Source organism: Phaseolus vulgaris, chromosome 11, assembly GCF_051622355.1.
Source record: "Phaseolus vulgaris cultivar YP4 chromosome 11, ASM5162235v1, whole genome shotgun sequence".
NCBI classification, from domain to species: Eukaryota; Viridiplantae; Streptophyta; class Magnoliopsida; order Fabales; family Fabaceae; genus Phaseolus; species Phaseolus vulgaris.
In genome coordinates, this window is record NC_143508.1 from 44,539,612 (window position 1) to 44,558,449 (window position 18,838).

The window sequence follows — 18,838 nt, forward strand, 5'->3', positions numbered from 1 at the left end:
CTTCACATAAATTTCTTTCCTGTGTCACCATAACCATATAAAAAACTAATCCTCCTACTTGTGAAAGAACTGTTGTCGCAATCACAACAGTGATGCGTGTTATTTTTCCATGTTGCTTATTATAGTTCATCTCATTAACAATAAATCTATTTTAAAACAATAATGAATTTTGGAAAATTAGGTTGTGGTAGACAAACATAATCTTTTAAGGACCTACCATTTGACATCAATAACTCTTGAAGTTGTAGAAGATAAAGATTATGTAATCCAAAATATCTCCAATTTAAAGACCTAAAAAAATAAAATTCATGATATAATCATTTAAATTATATGGTTAAAATATGAAACATTTATAAATTAAATACTTGGAAAATTTGGCATGCTTCTTTGGTTGTATGAATGAATTCTTGTTCTTTAAAAAATAGGAAAAAGATGCAAATTAATATTATAATTAATTAATGGTGTCTTAAAGTAAAATGAAAGACGTGAACAGCAGGATTCAAACCTGCGTGGGCAAAGCCCACATGATTTCTAGTCATGCCCGATAACCACTCCGGCACGTCCACATGATGATGTTAAATTTTGTATTCAACGCAATTCGAACTTTAAACCAATAATTATATGCATAATTACAAGAATTCCTTTGGATCGCAACATTAAACATATATGCATAATACATTTAATATATTAATTATTATTTTATAAAAAAATTAAATATATTGTTATTGTTGTTTTATTTTCAATAACAATATTTGCAATTTTAATACTCAACTTTTATAATTATGGTTAATTTAAATTTTAAAGTAAAATTTAATTAATATAATTAAATTCAAAAATAAAATTTAGAATTAGTATGTGGTTTAATTAAGTAATATTTTTCTTTTCGAAAAAATATACTTTTAATATTAATTTTTTTATTAAAAATAACCAATTAAGATAAATGTTTATAATTTATTTAATGTTAATTTTAAATTATTATTTTAAATTATTTTAACATAATTTATTTTTTAATACATCATAACAAATATTTTATTACTTGAAAAAATAATAAAATATGTTTCATATTTTTAAGAGTTACTAGTTAAATTATATTAAAAATTATATGCAATGTGAAAAAAGATATTATTGTTCTTTTATGTTTTCTTTTTTACACAATAGAAATCAATATATTGTGATTTTATTTAATAATATTTTAATATATTTTGTCACTGATTATACTTTGTATATAAAATTAAAAAATTATAAGTAATATGTATATATATATATATATATATTTATGTTTTAGTGCAAAAGAGACTAAGAGAACTCCTACTGACTGAACAATTGGCTTCTTTGCTTCTGTCAATGGAAGATATGTTCAAAATGGGTAAGAAATGGAATGAGTTTTGGAGTGTTGTAGGAGAATGGTGCGAGTAAGGAGGTTAGACCAACCTTCTAGCTATCTTTTAGACTTCTACGCTAAAGAGTGAGAGCAAGATAAAAGAGAAAGAAATTCTGAAACCAAACAAACAGAAATTCATTACACAATACACAATTTAAGTCTAAGAATTACATAAAAGAAACTTTCTATTTATAGAACTAAAGGGACTATTAGAGATTTAAAAAACTCTTCATTCATGGAGTCACATGTGGCACCTCAAAAACTTTCCATTGGTGAATTGCCATGTTGTGACAATCCATGTCTTGAACATCAAAAGTTACTTAGGATGTGATTAGGTAGATCATTATTGGTACACTAATAAATTATTTGAGGGAAGAAGGAGTTAAAACAAAGGAGTACAAAAGTCTATAACCACTAGACCAAAGACATTTAGTGATCAACTTATGATTATTACTCTTCTTATTATGTTACTGTTACTATTACTATTAACCCCATAAAACCGGCTCATGAATCTCCAACACACCCCTTCACGCCGAGAGTGACAACAACTCGTACGTGGGATAACATATTATGGGTGGTGGCCTGATAAACCCAACAAATACTCGCTAGGATAGGCTCGAAAATGGCTCTGATACCATATTAAGAAATGGACTTTAAGTCTAACTCAACCCCATAAAACCAGCTCATGAGGTTGAGGTTTGCACCCACTTATATACAATGAAAGACTCTAATCTCTAGTCGGATTGGGATCTCCAACAATGAGCGTGAAAATTGAAAGAGAGAAATATACATACATTATTGAGGGAATAAAAGCTTAGTATAATCACCGATTTTGTGACCGATTTGTGATTGATTTGGTGATCGATTTTGCTACTAGTTTTCTGTGATCGGTTTTGTGACTAATTTTATGTGACTGATTTTGTTATCCATTTTGTGACAATTTTTTTGCGACTAGAAATGTATTCACTATTTCGATCATTAAATCATAAAAATAAAATTTGGTTACTATTATTGATCATATTTTTTTATCACTAGTAGTGATCACATTTTTCGGTCACTATTCAACAATTTTCTAGTAGTGAATTACAAATATTTTTCTCGGGAATATCGACAATTTATTGATCCACAAAGAGAGATATATACTCACTGCTCAACATTGGCAATGTTGAGCATGGTAGGATGCTATTATAAACTACTTAAATATTAACCTATTTGGTAACTTCCTTAGAACTTAGCATGGTCCCTGCCTCTCATCCTATAGTGTATCAAACTATGACTCTCCAAACATAAAGACTCATAAATTAGCATGGTCTTAACTCAATGTAATGAATTTTATGAGTCTTTCTCAATTGATATATTCTTTAAGACTTTTAAGAACCACATAACATGATAACTATTAAGATACATCATATTTCTCTTGCCAATAATCTATAGACATCATTCAAATAGATACAAAAAATATAAAAATAGTAATATAGTATATAGGTAACTTCCTTTTATCCAAACTCATTAAATAAAAATAATAAGGCTTAATTGCACTTTAGTTATATTAAGGACCAAAAATCAATTTCATCCCTTAGATTTTAAAAAGTTAAATGTCACTCCAACTTTTTTTAAAAAGTTCAATTTGGTCCCTACATTTTTAAAAGAGTTTAATGTGGTCCAATTTTTTAAAATAATTCAATGTGGTAGTCCCAACTTTGCTTAAATTGATTCAATGTGATAACATATATAATTCAACGTGCACTGACAAATTTGCTAAGATAAATCTATTTTAATAAGGACAACCTAACAGAAAGAACCATATTGAATCATTTTAAAAAATATTGAGACCATATTAAATTACTTAAAATTTTGGGATTGAATTTACTTTTGATCCTTAATATACACACTAAAAAGGTAATGAAACAAAATAATAATTACTTTTACTTTATTTTTATTATTACTTTACATATTTCGTTGAATTATAAAAAAAATTATATTTCAAATAACATGAAATAAAATAAAATAAGAATTAAAGCGAGAACTTTAAATAATTATATATGAATCAATATATTATAGGAATATAAAATAAAAAAATATAAACTAATAAATAGAATTAGTGCCTAACTGAAGATAAATTAAATGACATAAATATAAATAAATAATAAACATGATTTATGTGTAACTAAGAATAATTAAATAACATAAATATGAATAAATAAATAATAAATAGATTCATGTGTAACTAAAAATAATTAAATGATATAAATATAAATAAATAATAAACAAGACTCATGGTTAACTGAAGTTAAATTAAATGACATAAATATACATAAATAAATAACACTTCTGCATAACATGAGATAAATTAAATTATATAAATATAAATAAATAAAATAATTAAATAGGATCAATGCGTTAGAGATAAATTAAATGACTAAAAAAATAAACGTGACCAACACGTAACACGTAACACGTAACTAGAGATAAATTAAAAAATATATATAAATGTAGATAAATAAATAAATAAAACTAGTTGATATAAGTGAAGATAAATTAAATGACATAAATATAAATAAATGAAGAGTACGTAATTGAGAATTAAATTAAATGATATATAAAAGAAAAAGAGAAGGTAAAATAATATATAATTCAAAATAATTAAAAGGTTAATGAAATACATGTAAGTTTATTAAAATTAATATAAAAAAAAAATTAACCTGACTCCTCTTAGCTTTGATTAAAATATTTAAAATCCTTTTTCTCCAAATCTCTTTTCTCTCTCATTTTCTTTCTCTTTTCTCTCTCTTCTCTCTCGCATCTTATATTTCTTTCATTCTCACATTCTCTTGCACCTATTCATACGTTTATTTTATTTTGTAAAAGTCATATTAATTTTTTTTAAAAGTCATTATTACATTCATTAAATGTAATCTTACCTTCTTATCTTATCTTTTATATTTTTTTATTTATTATATTTATATTTTTTCTTATCTATTAGAATATGCTTATAAATAATTAAATATATACTTGTGTACTTAATTAATTAATTTTTTATTTTGTTTTCTATTATTTTACAGTATGGATGTTAAATTTGTTGAAATATAAGGAATAAGCTAAGTTGAATAGGAGAGTGAATTGACTTAGAAGATTTTTTTTGAAGTAATTTGTTTAATTCAAATTTAATGAAATTTTTAATCGATTATTTTGAAAAACAACCTATTAAGTTTTAAGCAAGATACACAGTTAGAAAGATTTAAAAAATTGTTTAACCAAAAAAAATTTACTAAAATTAATTTCAACCGAAAAGAAATACTGTCAAAAAAATTTAAACATGTTAAAATAAGAAACAACTAATTAAAATTTTTAAAACATTTTTCAACACAAAACAACAAGCACAATCAAATATAACAACAATACAAAGAAAAATAATTTTACAGCTTATATGAAAAATACAAAATTTTAGAAAAATATTCTCAATGCTTTAATGAAACAATTGATTGTATTATTAAGACCAATGTATTTTATATCAACACTGAAATATTTTGGCTTCAACCAGATGATACATTTTTTTTTAAAAGCAATTTCTCAAAAAAAAAAAAAAAACTTGACTCCTAAAACTCTCTTTAGATGTAAAAATTGAAAGTATATGTCGCCTTATTATGATACAATGCAATTTTTTTTTTTGTATAATGAATTCAATGTAGATTTGTTAAAAATATGTAATTTAGTAAAATCATTTTGTTGAAAAACTCGGAGTAACGTGTAATTAAAGTAAAAAATAAATTTTAAAACACATTCTAATTCTAAAATTTATTTTTTACTTTAATTATATTAATTAAATTTTACTTTAAAATTTAAATTAACCATAATTATTAAAGATGAGTATTAAGATTGCAAATATTGTTATTGAAAATAAAACTATAATAACAATATATTTAAAAATTTATAAAAGTAATAATTAATATATTAAATGTATTATGCATATATTTTTAACGTTCCAATCCAAAAGAAGTTTTCTTATCTTACAAATCTTGTTGCTTTTGTTTTATAATTGATTCTGAGCAAATAATTTTATCCTTTTATTTGACTGTAAAAAGCCTCGTTCTCAATGTCGTTCCTTTTATAGTTATTGGTTTTCAAATGGAAAATTTATTGAGTACAAATCTTAACATCATGTGGACGTGCCGGAGTGGTTATCGGGCATGACTAGAAATCATGTGGGCTCTGCCCGCGCAGGTTCGAATCCTGCCGTTCACGCTTTTTCTTTTTACTTCTAAATACAATTTATTTAATTATATTATAAATGTTTACGTAAAACTATGAAGGTCTGAAATATCAGATAAAAGAAACAACCTACCTACCTATTTAGTTCTAAAACCATAATTTTATTTTCATTTTTCTGTTTTTCTCTTTTTTTATACCACATATATTCTTCATTTTTATTCTTTTCTCGTATTTTTCTTTTTTTAAAGCTACTTTTCAAAAAAAAATTCTATGAAAAAAAATCAAAATTCAAAAAGATTAGACTCTTTTAATATATTTTGCCACAAAACATTTAAGACCAAAACTTTATTGAACTAAAACCTCAAAATTAATTAGAAATCTCAATAGAGTTACCCAAAATGTTTAAACTTTCATGCAAAAGTTAAAAACAAGAAAATTACAAAAAGAAAATAAAAAAATATATATTTAGAATGTGTTGTGTGACATTTTTTCCTCCCCTGAAGCTCTATTTAAAAGTCTCATTTCTTTATGGATTTCAAATCCATATTTTGTCTCATAATGTTTTACAATTCTCCTTAATATAATGTTTTATTTCTTTGTTACAAATTGTCTTCTAGATATCTTATTTCCAAATTTATTCCAGCTTTTGATATTTTGTATCCAATATTGTCTCTGAAACATGAATTGGATTTTCTTTAATTTAGTCCAACACAATTAAATTTGTTGTAAGAGATATTGGAAAAAAAAAATTAAAGAACATTTTCTCTAAGTAAGAGTTGGAGAGGACTATTTTTGTAGAATATCTTTACAAAAATATCTAACCCAGTTCCATATTCATTGTTACAGATTTCAAGAATTCAATTATTCTCCAATTGTAAATTTGCAAAATTGAAACTAGTAAAGAAAAGCAAAAGACTGAAATGCAAGAGAATGATAAAGTAAAAGAAATCTAATGGACATAAACTAAATTTCATAAAACTATTCAAACATTACTGTAAAAAAAATTTAAACATGTTAAAACAAGAAACAACTAATTAAATTTTTTAAAACATTTTTCAACACACAAAACAAGCACAATCAAATATAACAACAATACAGAGAAAAATAATTTTAGAGTTTATATGGAAAATACAAATTTTAGAAAAATATTATCAATGCTTTAATGAATACAAATAAGACCAATGTATTTTACAACAACAGTGAAATATCTTTGGATAAAAATTTTGCTCCAAAAAACCTCAAATATTTTTCAAAAGCAATTTCTCAAAAAAAACTTGATTCACTAAAACTCTCTTTAGATGTAAAAGTTGAAAGTGTATGTGTCACCTTATTATTATGATACAATGCAAACTTCTTTTTTTTTTTATAGAGAATTAAGAATGTAGATTTGTTAAAAATATGTAGTATAGTAAAATCAATTTGTTGAAAACTCGGAATAACATGTTGATTTTACTCAAAGCAATATAATTAAAATAAAAAATAAATTTTAGAACACATACTAATTCTAATTTTTTTTACTTTAATTATATTAATTAAATTTTCTTTAAAATTTAAATTAACCATAATTATTAAAGATGAGTATTAAAATTGTAAATATTGTTATTGAAAATAAAACTATAATAACAATATATTTAAAAATTTATAAAATTTATAATTATATATTAAATGTATTATGCACATACTTTTAATGTTCCAATCCCAAAGAAGTTTTCTTGTCTTACAAATCTTGTTCCTTTTGTTTTATAATTGATTCTGAGCAAATGGTTTTATCCTTTTATTTGACTATTTGTATTGGTCCTTATTCTAAGTATTGGTCCTTTAATAACAATTAATTTTTGTATCATCAAGTGGATGTGCCGGATCGGAGTGGTTATCGGGCATGACTAGAAATCATGTGCGCTCTGCCGTGCAGGTTCAAATCCTGCCGTTCACGTTTTTTTGCTTTTACTCCTAAACATAATTAATTAATTATATTATAAATGTTCTATAAAGTTTGATATGACACTTTGTGAAAATAATAGATTTTGCATTTACTTTGCATTTACTCTTCCCATTTCAGTTTATGAAGAGATTCCATTGAAGTTATAATTCCACCATAATAAATTCTTAGTAAAGTATTCTTCTTACGTAGGACCAATTTAGTGTTTATTTAGAAGTGCAAAAAGTTGATGAAGAAAAATGAGTTATAAATAATTTTACATATCATTTTAAAAATTATTTTAATTTTTTTTATTAATAATAAAAATTATTTTAAATACAAATATTTTTTTAGTCTTTAAACTAATATTTAATTTAATCAATATAATCATTAGTTATTTTTTTTTCTCTAACAACAATTAAAAATCATAATATTTTAGGTGTAAATATTATTCATATCTTAATTTATCACTAATATATGTTCCTCTTTCTCCAAAACAAATTATTATAATTTGTTTAGCAAAATAACGAACAATAAAACTTACACCATCAAGTGGACGTGCCGGAGTGGTTATCGGGCATGACTAGAAATCATGTGGGCTTTGCCCGCGCAGGTTCGAATCCTGTCGTTCACGTTTTTCATTTTACTTTAAAACACCATTAATTAATTATAATATTAATTTGCATCTTTTTCCTATTAATTATTAGCAGGTCCAACTTCATCTTCATGTGTGCCGTTGAGGCTATTGCACCCTCGTGAGGAACCACGTCTTCCAAGTCAGAGCTCGTGAAGCAAAGAGCGGGCTCTAGTGGATGGTCAGATCTCCTCGCCTCTAGGGACATCAATGTTCGCGCATATCGCTTACACTTGGACTGGTGTCTCATGCACTTGGTCCCTGAGGGCAACTTCTCCCTTTGGCTCTTCCTGATCAACCTCAAGGTACTCCTTCAGGAACCTTTCCTTCACCAAGCTCACCAATTGCTGAATAGTCCTATCGCGATTCCTTGTTCGAAAGCAGTGACTATCATATCTTCGTCATGGCTATGGTGTCTTACTGTAAGTGATGGGTTGATGCCTCTTCCATCAGTAAGTGCCCAAAATCTATTCAAGTAATCCTTCAACGACTCTCCCTCCCTCTGTCTTGACCTAATTGATAGAGAACTGTGTAGAACATGGGAGCTTTGATGTTTCAAATCTATGTTGAAGGTTGAAGCTGTGCTGCTTTTGGTTTGTGCTTAGTCTAGGTTGTTTAGATTTCTTGTAAAGATCATTCCTAGTCCCTTGCACAAGCTAGTTCAATCCTTTTTAAAGAGAAAAGTGTTTTTGTAAGCAAATAGAAAACACAACTGGTTAAAACCACGAAATAATCGATTGTTTGTCACTTAGCTTGATTGAAGGTTTTAAAACTGTTTTTGACTTGGTTAAATATTTGTCTAACCAATTCAAACGGTTAAAACAACTTTTCAACCGGTTGATTGTCACATTTCATAACATTAGTTGGATTATAATTGTTTTGGCTCATGATTGACTGCCTAGAACGACTAGTTTTAAGATCTATAAGTATGACTTTTCTTTGGATTTCAAAAACAACAAGTCAACACATTTACAGTGAGATTGAATTTGTTTTTTGAAGAGAGATTCAAATCAAGTTTTGCAAGATTGCTAAAATAGTTGTGCACTGGTTCAAGGTCTGATCTTAGGAGCTCTATGATTCTTGTAAATCCAGGTGTAATCTGTTCATTTTTTATTCTTGTATTTGTTCTTTATAAAACTTGTGAAGTGTGTGAAAACTTGTAAGGTCAGAGGGTGTTCCGACTAAGGTTGTGTGTAAGGCAAAGAGGGTGAGTGGTTCTTGTGGTATCAAAATCACCTCTTTGTGGATTGTGTGTATTGTAATCTGTGATTGGTTACTAGTGGGACCCAATGGTTGTTCTGGAAACTGGATGTAGCTCAAGGTTAAGTGAACCAGTATAAATTGGTTGAGTAATTTCTCTCTCTCTCTCTCACTCCTTATAAAATGTTTGATTTAATTATGTTTTTGTTGCTGCCATAAACAACCGATTAAAACGAAGTTTCAACCGATTGAAATTCTGCAAACAGTTTCTTTTACATTGTGTTGATTGACTTCCTTGATTGCTTCTTTTGTGTTTGTTGACAAAGCTTAATTCTTATTCAATCTTTTCGAAAATCTTTTGACAAACAATTCACCCCTCCCCTCTTGTTTAACCCATTAATTCTAACAAACTGTTCTCTAAACAGTCTGAAGAACTACGCAAAAGAGGTGATGTGGCCATCGGGAAGCCCATTAAACCATTGTAGGGTTGTACCTGTGAATGTGCTCATGAACATCTTACACTGAATAGCATTTGTTCCTTCGGAAACAATCATTTGGGCATGATGTAATGCGGTGACATTAACTCATCCATGATCGCTTGCGAAAATGGCTTGGGACGATCTCTCAAGGGCTAATTCAAACCTCGCTCCCTTGTAGAAAGTTGGTCACGTTGATGTAGATTCCTATGCAAGTCCTCGTTGGTCTTGCGCAATTCCTTATTGGCTACTCGGGAAGCCTCTATCTCTGCCATCAGCTGATCTTGCAGAAGCACTTACTCAACCCAGGCTTCTGCTCGTAGTCTCTCTTGTTGCGACTTTAGCTTCTTGCTGGATCCGTTTCTGCTCTTGTTTGTCGAGGGTCGATCATCCCTGGACCCAATACCAAAGCGTTCAACATATAAAATTAAAACAACACTATATTCGAAACATAATACATTATAAAACACATTACAAATTGCCTAGGGTCGATCATCCCCGGACCCAATACCAATACCTTCAACATAATCCAATATATTTCAAATACAAATAAAACTAATCATTTATATAAATAATTGTGAAATAAATTAATAATTAAATTTAAAATTAACATGTTTGAAAATAAAAAAACTAACCTAGAGCATGAACTGATGAGCTGTGGCGACAGTAATGAAAGCAATGTGGCAGCAACAAAATTATCTATATAAATAATTAAAACTAAATTAATAATTAAAATTAAAACTACAATTAAAATTACTAATTAAAAATAAAATTACAATATTTGAAAAGATAAGTCATTCAGGGAAAGATTGTTTTGAATGTAAGTTCAAGTTGAATTGCTTCTCTATTATTTTTTTTGGAAGAAAGAGAACACATTTTACATTTTGCATGCCATTAATAATAAATGAGGTTGCGACATAGCTTAAAGAAGTCTTAGTGCTAGGATTTTGATGGAAACAAAGTTGATTAATGGGGTGAAACATTAATGAAGAATAAATTATGCTTTAAAGTTTTTGATAGAACCTTGAGAGATATTATAAAAATTGAAAAAGAAATCAATGGTAAAAAATCATTTGGTGGTAAAGTTATTGTTTTAGGAGGCGATTTTAGAAAATTCCACATGTTGTCAAAAAGAGATCTAGATATAATGTTGTGAAGTCAATAATAAACTATTCTAATTTATGGCAAAATTGTAAAGTTTTAAAATTTTCACAGAATATGAGATTAAATACTGCCAAATGTAATGAAAGTGCAAAAGATATGAAAGAATTTGTTGATTAGATTCTAAAAATTGGAGATGGAGATATGGAGTTAAACAAAAGTGGTGATCAAATTATTCATATACTACAAGATCTTTTCACAGTGGATAGTCTTTACTATCATTGGTTGAGTTTGTGTATTTTTAATTTTTGCATAATACGATATCTTTTTGCATTTTTTATTATTACGGAGCATTTGTCCATATTTGAATCTATAAGTCAAGTCAATTATTTCATTTTAATTTTAATAATTGGTGAAGAAAAAACTTATTTAAATTCAAACCTACCTTACCGATCAAATAAAAACCAAAAAATTCAAGATAAATGGTTTATATAAGAATTCTCGAATGAAATTAAATGTTTAGATCAAATCATGGAGTTAAGTTAAAAGTTCATGGATTAAGTTAAAAGTTGGTGTATCAATTATGCTTTTAAAAAATATTAATGAAGCAAATGATTTTTGCAAGGTGACAAAATTGAAGTTATAGAATTGGGAAAATGTGTTATCTTTGTCATTGTTACCATAGGAAAAAATCTTGGTGGTAAGATATTTATCCAATAATATATTTGATTTCTTTTCATTCAAGTCTCTCTTTCAAATTTTAAAGAAGGCCATCTTTAATAACTATGTATTTTGCAATAACAAGAATTAAGATCAATTGCTTTAAAAAATTTAACTTTACCTTTTGAGTCCAGTTCGTACACATAATCAACTTTGTGTTTATTGTTTAGTAAAAAGCAAAAAATAATATTAAAAATACTTATCTTAAATGAAAATTGAAAGGTAAAATATTGGAAATTTCACATCGACTAGAGATTAGAGCCTTTTATAATATATAAATGGGTGCAAACCTCACCTCATTGAGCCGGTTTTATGAGGTTAAATAATGTTTAAAGTCTATTTATTAACATAAAAAGTTAAAAAAAAAGTGATTTACAAATAAATATTTAAAAATCTTTAAAGTGAAAGACAATATAACATTCGATATTAGATGTCATGTATAAATGTTGTTGCAATTGTAGTATGTTTTTATTTATTTATTATAATTAACTTCGTAATTGGTTATTCAATTAAATGTTTATTATCAACAATGTTTTCTTATTTATTACAATTAATATACAATGATTACTTGCACAGTTTTTTTTTCCCTTTAATCTCTTCTAAACTCAATATACTGCATAAAATGATTCTGCAAATAAAATTTGAATGGTAATTCATATTCTTACATCCAACTTTATTATGTATTTTTAACTACTCAGTTTACTAATTCTTATCAATATTTTGGATATTAAATTGGGATGATAAATAATGTTATTATTTATTTATAATTAGTAATTATTAAATTCTACTATAAAAAGTCCTGTGCATCCCAAGGATTAAAAAAAACTAGTTTTATTATACACATTTTTTCTTCAAAACTTAATCATGTAAATTAAAATTGAATTTGTGAAATCTCAGAATGGAAAGAGTTATATGACAAAATGATATCACCTAAATCATTTCCAACTTTGAAACCAACAAACCAACAGCAATATATTTTATTTTCCTATAAATTCCTACACCTTTATTAAAAATAATTATTGATTCAATTTAATAAATTTTTTAACATTAAACATACGTGACTCATTTTAAAATTATAATAGATTACTTAATAGACACAAACCTAAGTTTGATATAAAAAATAAAGAACTAAAAATATAATTCTTCATTTTTGACGGTATAAATTTCGCTTAAAATGGTTAACAGTAGCTATAATTTTACACCACAGTTGTGTGTTGATCTCAGCAAAAGTTAAAAAGAATAAACATATTTACGTAGACGCAGAGACGGTGGTTGCCGCTGCGACGTCGTTTCTTTCTGCGCCTGAAAAAGGTTTCTCTTCCTTCCCCTCTCTCTCTCTCTCTCTCTCTCTCTCTCTCTCTTTCTATGTTTTCAATTTCTATTTATCTATTTATCTCTGTTTGAAAATTTTGATGTAGAGTTCTAATTTTTGTTCGTAATTTGTTCTTTCTTCGTTGTTGTCGGTGAGAACGTAATCATCGATTTCAAGTTCATAGCCCTTAGTGTTTTTTTTCTTCTCATCACAGAAAAATGTTGGAATTGAATTTAAATTATCTTTTTTTATTGTGGGGTTCTTGTTTGCTTATTTCAAATGTTCAACTTTACTTTTCATTTTCTTGCGTGATGATTTTTGGTTATAAAATTTGTTATCGCGTGGAAATTATTAGAATAATTGCGATACTTAAGTGCAGTCAAATTTGGGGAGGGAGGTGCTTGCGGTAATGTTTAAGTGTTGTTGTAGCAACCGTGTATTGGATATTGTGAAGGATAAGGAAAAAAATGGAGAAGGATGAGCATAGGCCTTGAGGGGATATCACAGTCCCTTCTGATTTTTTAATGGTGGGGAAATCTTCTTCTATTTTTCATCTGTTTGGTTACCAGATTTAGTAATACACAAGGCACTGAATAGCAACGACTCTTTGACAAATTGTGTGTAGTTTTCCTTTCAACAGAGTTGCTTAGCGACTTAGCATTAATCTGGATGGCCTGAGATTTAGTTTTGGTAGTGAAATTCTGATCTCTCTGTCTGCTGATAGTTACATCTAAGTCCTTGCTCTGAATGGGTTTGCTGAAGGGTTGATTTTTTAGGTCACTAGTGTAATTTGTTCTATGTTATTTCTAGCTTTGATAGATTTTTGATCATAAATAGGATTCACCTTGCTCTACTCTTTTGAGATCTGGGTTTGAATAAGAGTATAATTTGCGGTTGTTCAATTCATTATTTCATCCCGTTTCATATTGTACTCTTTCAATTCAACAGAAATTAGAAATTTTGATTTGACGATGTGTTTTCTGCATTATTTTTATTGCTATATGTGTTGTAGCCAATAATGCTCTTTAGTGGAGTGGAGCTGCCGTGGACTGCATTAGGATTCAGTAGTGACCACCAAAATAGCTGCTACTTGCAACTATAGTTGAACTTCCATATTATAGCCTTCAAAAACCAATTTTTACCACCTCCCATGGAACACCATTGTTTGGATATTTTTTTGGCTAAAACATTCAACGAAAGTTTACCTCTGTTTTTAGTTCTCTCCCTTCAGATTTTATAAAACTGTTTTATATGTGTTCTGCTCATCCGTCCTCTTTTAAACTTCCTAGTTCACATGTTATTTTTATCTAGTTTGTTATTCTTTTCATTCATTTCACCATCATCTTTCAATTTTTGACTTCATTCCTCTGTTCTTTTTGGTCCTAAATAGATGACGATTGTGAGTGTAAATTGTGAGTTACTATAATCATACATTTCTTTAATTTGGGTGATTTGTTCATTATTTATATGTGTAAGTTTGTATTATATACTTCCCGTCCCTTATATATAAGAAATAAATGGAGATTTTTTGTCATAATTATAAGAAACATAGACCTGCTTTCTAATGTATTCATTGCTATTTTTTCTGTATCTTTAATTTATTGAGACCTCCCCGCATTTCTTGTGAAAGTGGATGCATCAATCGGTTTATTAACCATATAAGCTATACTCATTGGTTGAAACAATATAACTTGCATAGTTGAAAATATTATTTCTTGAATTGTGAGTAATATCCTTAAATATAATGATCACTTAAACCATTTAATTCCATGGATATTTATGGAATAAAATTTAAATTTATAACGTTATTACTAAAATAAAAGTCAAATCAAAGATGTTAATCATGAGAAAAAACCTCTAATTGTGTATCGCACCAGATCTTGCAATCTTCTGTGAGAAAAAATAGTGGTTTGTCAACAGTGTTGTGTTTTGCATTTCGGGGTCAGCTTTTATATTTTAGTTTGAAACCCAGATTTCTTGACCTTGCAAAGGTATATTTCTTCTGATTTCAGTCATTCTTGCATGACTCCTTCATCCCTAGGATTTGTTCTTCCCCTATTCCTGCTAAGCTTCTTCTCCTGTTCTGAATCTTAAATTGAGGTATCCAGCAACCGTTCTTTGCCTCAGTAAGTCTTTGTTTTTCTTGGCTTGACCTCGTTCCTCTGTTTCGTATTTTTCGCATCTGTTCCCCCTAATGTACATTTTTGTTTTTCATTCTCCAATTTTTGTCACTTTTAATATAGTTTCCTATGTTTTTTATTAAGTGATTGATTATGAGTTGTTTTGGACGTATTAGTTATGACCACGATAGTTAGTTTTGCACAGTAATAGTTATTATGATACTACTGATTCCATACAGTTTGGAAGCTTGGCACTGTGAATCGTGATGATGAGTATTGTTTTTGTGTCTGAATTGTTCGATGTATCACACAAATCACTAAAATATGACATGAATTGTGATCTCCAAATGAATCGCATCATTTTGGCACTGTGGTGTTTGAATGGAAATGAAAGTGTGATGCTGATGATGTTGCAGAGACCATGAAAATGGCAATTACAGCTTCCTTATGTGTCAGGTTTGTGTTGTGCCGTATGCATTGCATACTCGTTGAGGGTATTCCAGTCTGAAGTGGGAGAAGTTGGATCTGGTGAGTTGATATAGGGATAGAAGGTGGCGTTTAGGGTTCAACATTCAGGTATGGGCCTTTCAAACTGCCATCAAAATTTACATGGCTTTTTTTTTAAACTCACATGTAGAAGGTTATGTGTGTCACCTTAGGTTTTAAGAGTCCTCTATTATTAGTTTTTATTTTTGTTTATTTTAAATAGTTAATTGGGAATCTTCATGAATTGTACATAGCTTAGAGTTTTTTTTTTTTGTCGAAAGATAGTTAATTGGACTGCAAGTATAAACAGTTATTGATCATGAATTTGAGCTTTTACATGTCTTTCATACACACATATACATATATCATGTTTACTATTGATCATGAATAATACGACTCACGATATGGTTTGATACACAATTCATAAAATAGTCTTTCCTGTTCACTCTTCGTATCCTGATTCAATTACCTTGGTTATGACATGTAAACTTATGAATATAAATATTCAGTTTAAGTTTAGTTCAATGTTCATTTAGAAGATTTTCATTATCTGTGGGTGTTTCCTTTTTATCGCATGTATATCTTTATATATAATTTTATATCTTTTTGGAAGATCTTGTGCAGTCATGGAACTTTTTCTTTTGTTTGTGCGTAAATCTATGAAGATCAACAAATTGAATTTTATTTTATCTTTCAACTGGAAAAGTGCTACAATGCTCGTTCAGTCAATAGAAAACCAACATCTAGACATTTCGATGTTAGTTTGTAGCACCCATCGGGTTTATCAATTTTGGAAGTGATATGAGGTTGTTTGTTCCTGGATTTCCTTGCCTGATTGCATTGGTGAATGCAACAATGGACATGGAACAAGAATTTTTTTTTCATATCTTTCTAGTCACGAGATGCTATTTCATGTCAATTACTATTCATAACTTTAAAAGCATGATCTTGATTGCCATATTTATGAAAGAAGTTACTATATTGTGTTTCATTGATTCAGTTTCATCCACACACGGCCCTACTCTTTCTTTCTTCTTTTTGCTTACATCTATTTCTATGAACTTGTAGCAATGGATGTCGAAGATGCAGAGAGTGAAGTTTCACTTTCTTCTGCTATTCTCAATTCAATAGCATCCCGGCAGAATCTTGTTCTTTCTCAAGAAGATCTTGCTTGGGCTGATTCCTGCCTAGTTAAAGATTCTGGTATTTCAGAAACTGATTGGGTCCCTTTGAGAAGTGCTTTATTAGAAATTATCAGTTCCGATTCTCAATTTTTCAGAAAAGACACAGAAATTCCTCCCCACTGTATTAGTTCTGAAAGTATTACTGTGGAACATAATCAGCAATCTTCAACTTCTGAGTCGTCTTCAACTTCTGAGTCGTCTTCAACATATAATGTTAACCCACTACGTGTAGCAGTAGAAACAAGCACTGATGAAATTCCAGATGATGAAACGGGTGCCAACTTGCCATCTTTCAATCCTTTTCTGCCAACTTATAATGAAAACCTGGAGGAGAAGAAAACAATTGATTTTGGACTTGATCTGGATTCTTCCTCTTATGAGATGGAGCAACTCGCTGACAATATCTTCAAAATTTGGGATTTAGATATTCCATCTGAGGAAGGTGAACTGGTTAACCAGTTGGAAAAAGCCCTATCAGATAATTCCTTTCAAACAGTGCCATCATCTTCTGATGACTCAGTGAAGTGGATGGACATGAAGGACAGCTCACTCGATGATCTTGTTGCTGAAATTGCTGACTTGTCATTAAATAGAAGTACTTAGTGTTCATTCAGTTTTACGTAGGTTTAAGATTGTTCTGTCAACTATGTTTACTTTCAAGTATTAGTATTAGTATTTAGAAGTTCGAAGCCTCTTTTGCTGCTATGTAGATTTTTTTTTTTCATTTGGAACAATGACGAGGCCATGAATTAATTATCTTTGCAACATAGGATTCTCATCTGTTCAAGAGAATTGTGTAAAGGGATTGAGAAACAAAGGAAAACACAGGACATACATGATTTTAGTGCTTATTTTATGCCCTTGTTTCTTACAGTGATGAAATCTGGACCGAATGATGGATAATATAGTTGTCGAAAAGTGTGAAAATGCATATAGACTACTGCTCTGTAATTGTCGTACGCATTGAATACCACGGATGTATCTAATTAAAGATAAAAAATACTTTTGGGTATATGTGTATTTCATGGAGTCTATAAAAAGCCCTTCTATCCTGGGATGGAATTTCATATACCAGTAAAAAAATAAATCAACTTTACAATAATCTTCACAAAATGCTTGGAGAATAAGTAAAAGAAATAGATCCTATAGTAGAGGGCAACACTGAACAAGTTGATTTATACTTGTTCATCACAAGCTTAAACTTTGTCTAATGTGTTGACCTTGTAGCTTGAATCTAAGGCTTCTTTAGACTGGTTAGGTCTTATGGAACTTGCGTCCAATGCTTCTATGAGAACATCTTCTTTTCTTTGTATCTTGTTTCCACGGCTTTAATACAACTTACAAGTTACATCTAATTTTTGCATTTGACCCTTCTTGTGATATTTGTCTATCTAGATCAATAGTTTTGTGCTATTTGCATCCGATCTTGTACATAGTTGACTCTTTTTCAAATTGTGTCTATGACTTTCCTCTAAGACTTAAGTTTGGCTATACAAACTTGTGGATTTGAACGATCTGCTAAACATTAGTTAACTCTGTTCGACAATCAAAACAGAGTATTATTTATTGTCAAAACATGATATGAAGAGGTCAATAACATATTTTAATTTTTAATTTATTTTCTTGTAATTTTTGTAATTTGTTGTAATTTAGAGACTTTTTAGAGAATTGTTTCTAATAGGATTTTATGTAGCTTATTAAATGAAATCTACTTAGTAGACCTTGGGTCTTAGGTTTATACGGTAAAGTATTGTTGGCTTTTGCTTATTGCACCCAATCAATTCTAACCTGCACTCTATCACTTTTTTGAAATTTCAGAATTGTCTTTCATTCCGGAATTAAAAATCCAGAATTGAAACATACAATTTGAAAAACGAAAATACATTCTAACATCCTCCACCTTTTTAAAAAAGTAAAAAAGGTATTTTTGTCATTTTGCTTCAATAATATGGTGGAGGTTCAAATTTAATGGATGCAGAAAGAAAAAAAACCATGATTGTTTTGTAGACTCATGTTTATAATATACACTTTTGAGAAATTGTAGCTTAGCTTTGATGGAAGAAATTTTCCGTAAAAGGTGATTTTTTCTCGACTTAT

General features: G+C 28.6%; 1 protein-coding gene and 3 non-coding genes across 6 annotated transcripts; 3 read left to right on the forward strand and 1 right to left on the reverse strand.

The window, feature by feature from the left end:
- Positions 1 to 484: 484 nt before the first annotated feature.
- Positions 485 to 566, reverse strand: TRNAS-AGA (transfer RNA serine (anticodon AGA)). The gene has a single exon. It is a non-coding gene; the product is annotated as a tRNA-Ser (tRNA).
- A 4,975-nt stretch (positions 567 to 5,541) lies between these two features.
- TRNAS-AGA (transfer RNA serine (anticodon AGA)) lies at positions 5,542 to 5,623 on the forward strand. Its single transcript has one exon. It is a non-coding gene; the product is annotated as a tRNA-Ser (tRNA).
- Positions 5,624 to 8,060: 2,437 nt separating this feature from the next.
- TRNAS-AGA (transfer RNA serine (anticodon AGA)) lies at positions 8,061 to 8,142 on the forward strand. Its single transcript has one exon. It is a non-coding gene; the product is annotated as a tRNA-Ser (tRNA).
- Positions 8,143 to 12,781: 4,639 nt separating this feature from the next.
- On the forward strand, positions 12,782 to 17,597 carry LOC137822378 (uncharacterized). 3 transcript variants are annotated; one of them, XM_068627266.2, is made up of 3 exons: positions 12,782 to 12,950; positions 15,528 to 15,647; positions 16,626 to 17,597. In XM_068627266.2, the coding sequence occupies exon 3, from the start codon at positions 16,628 to 16,630 to the stop codon at positions 17,342 to 17,344; it is 717 nt and encodes a 238-aa protein (XP_068483367.2). In that variant the 5' UTR covers positions 12,782 to 12,950; positions 15,528 to 15,647; positions 16,626 to 16,627; the 3' UTR covers positions 17,345 to 17,597. The 3 variants fall into 3 exon arrangements, with proteins under 3 accessions (XP_068483367.2, XP_090153682.1, XP_090153681.1); XM_090297556.1 differs by lacking the exon at positions 12,782 to 12,950 and adding an exon at positions 12,997 to 13,102; XM_090297555.1 differs by lacking the exon at positions 12,782 to 12,950 and adding an exon at positions 13,109 to 15,077.
- The last annotated feature ends 1,241 nt before the right edge of the window (positions 17,598 to 18,838 follow it).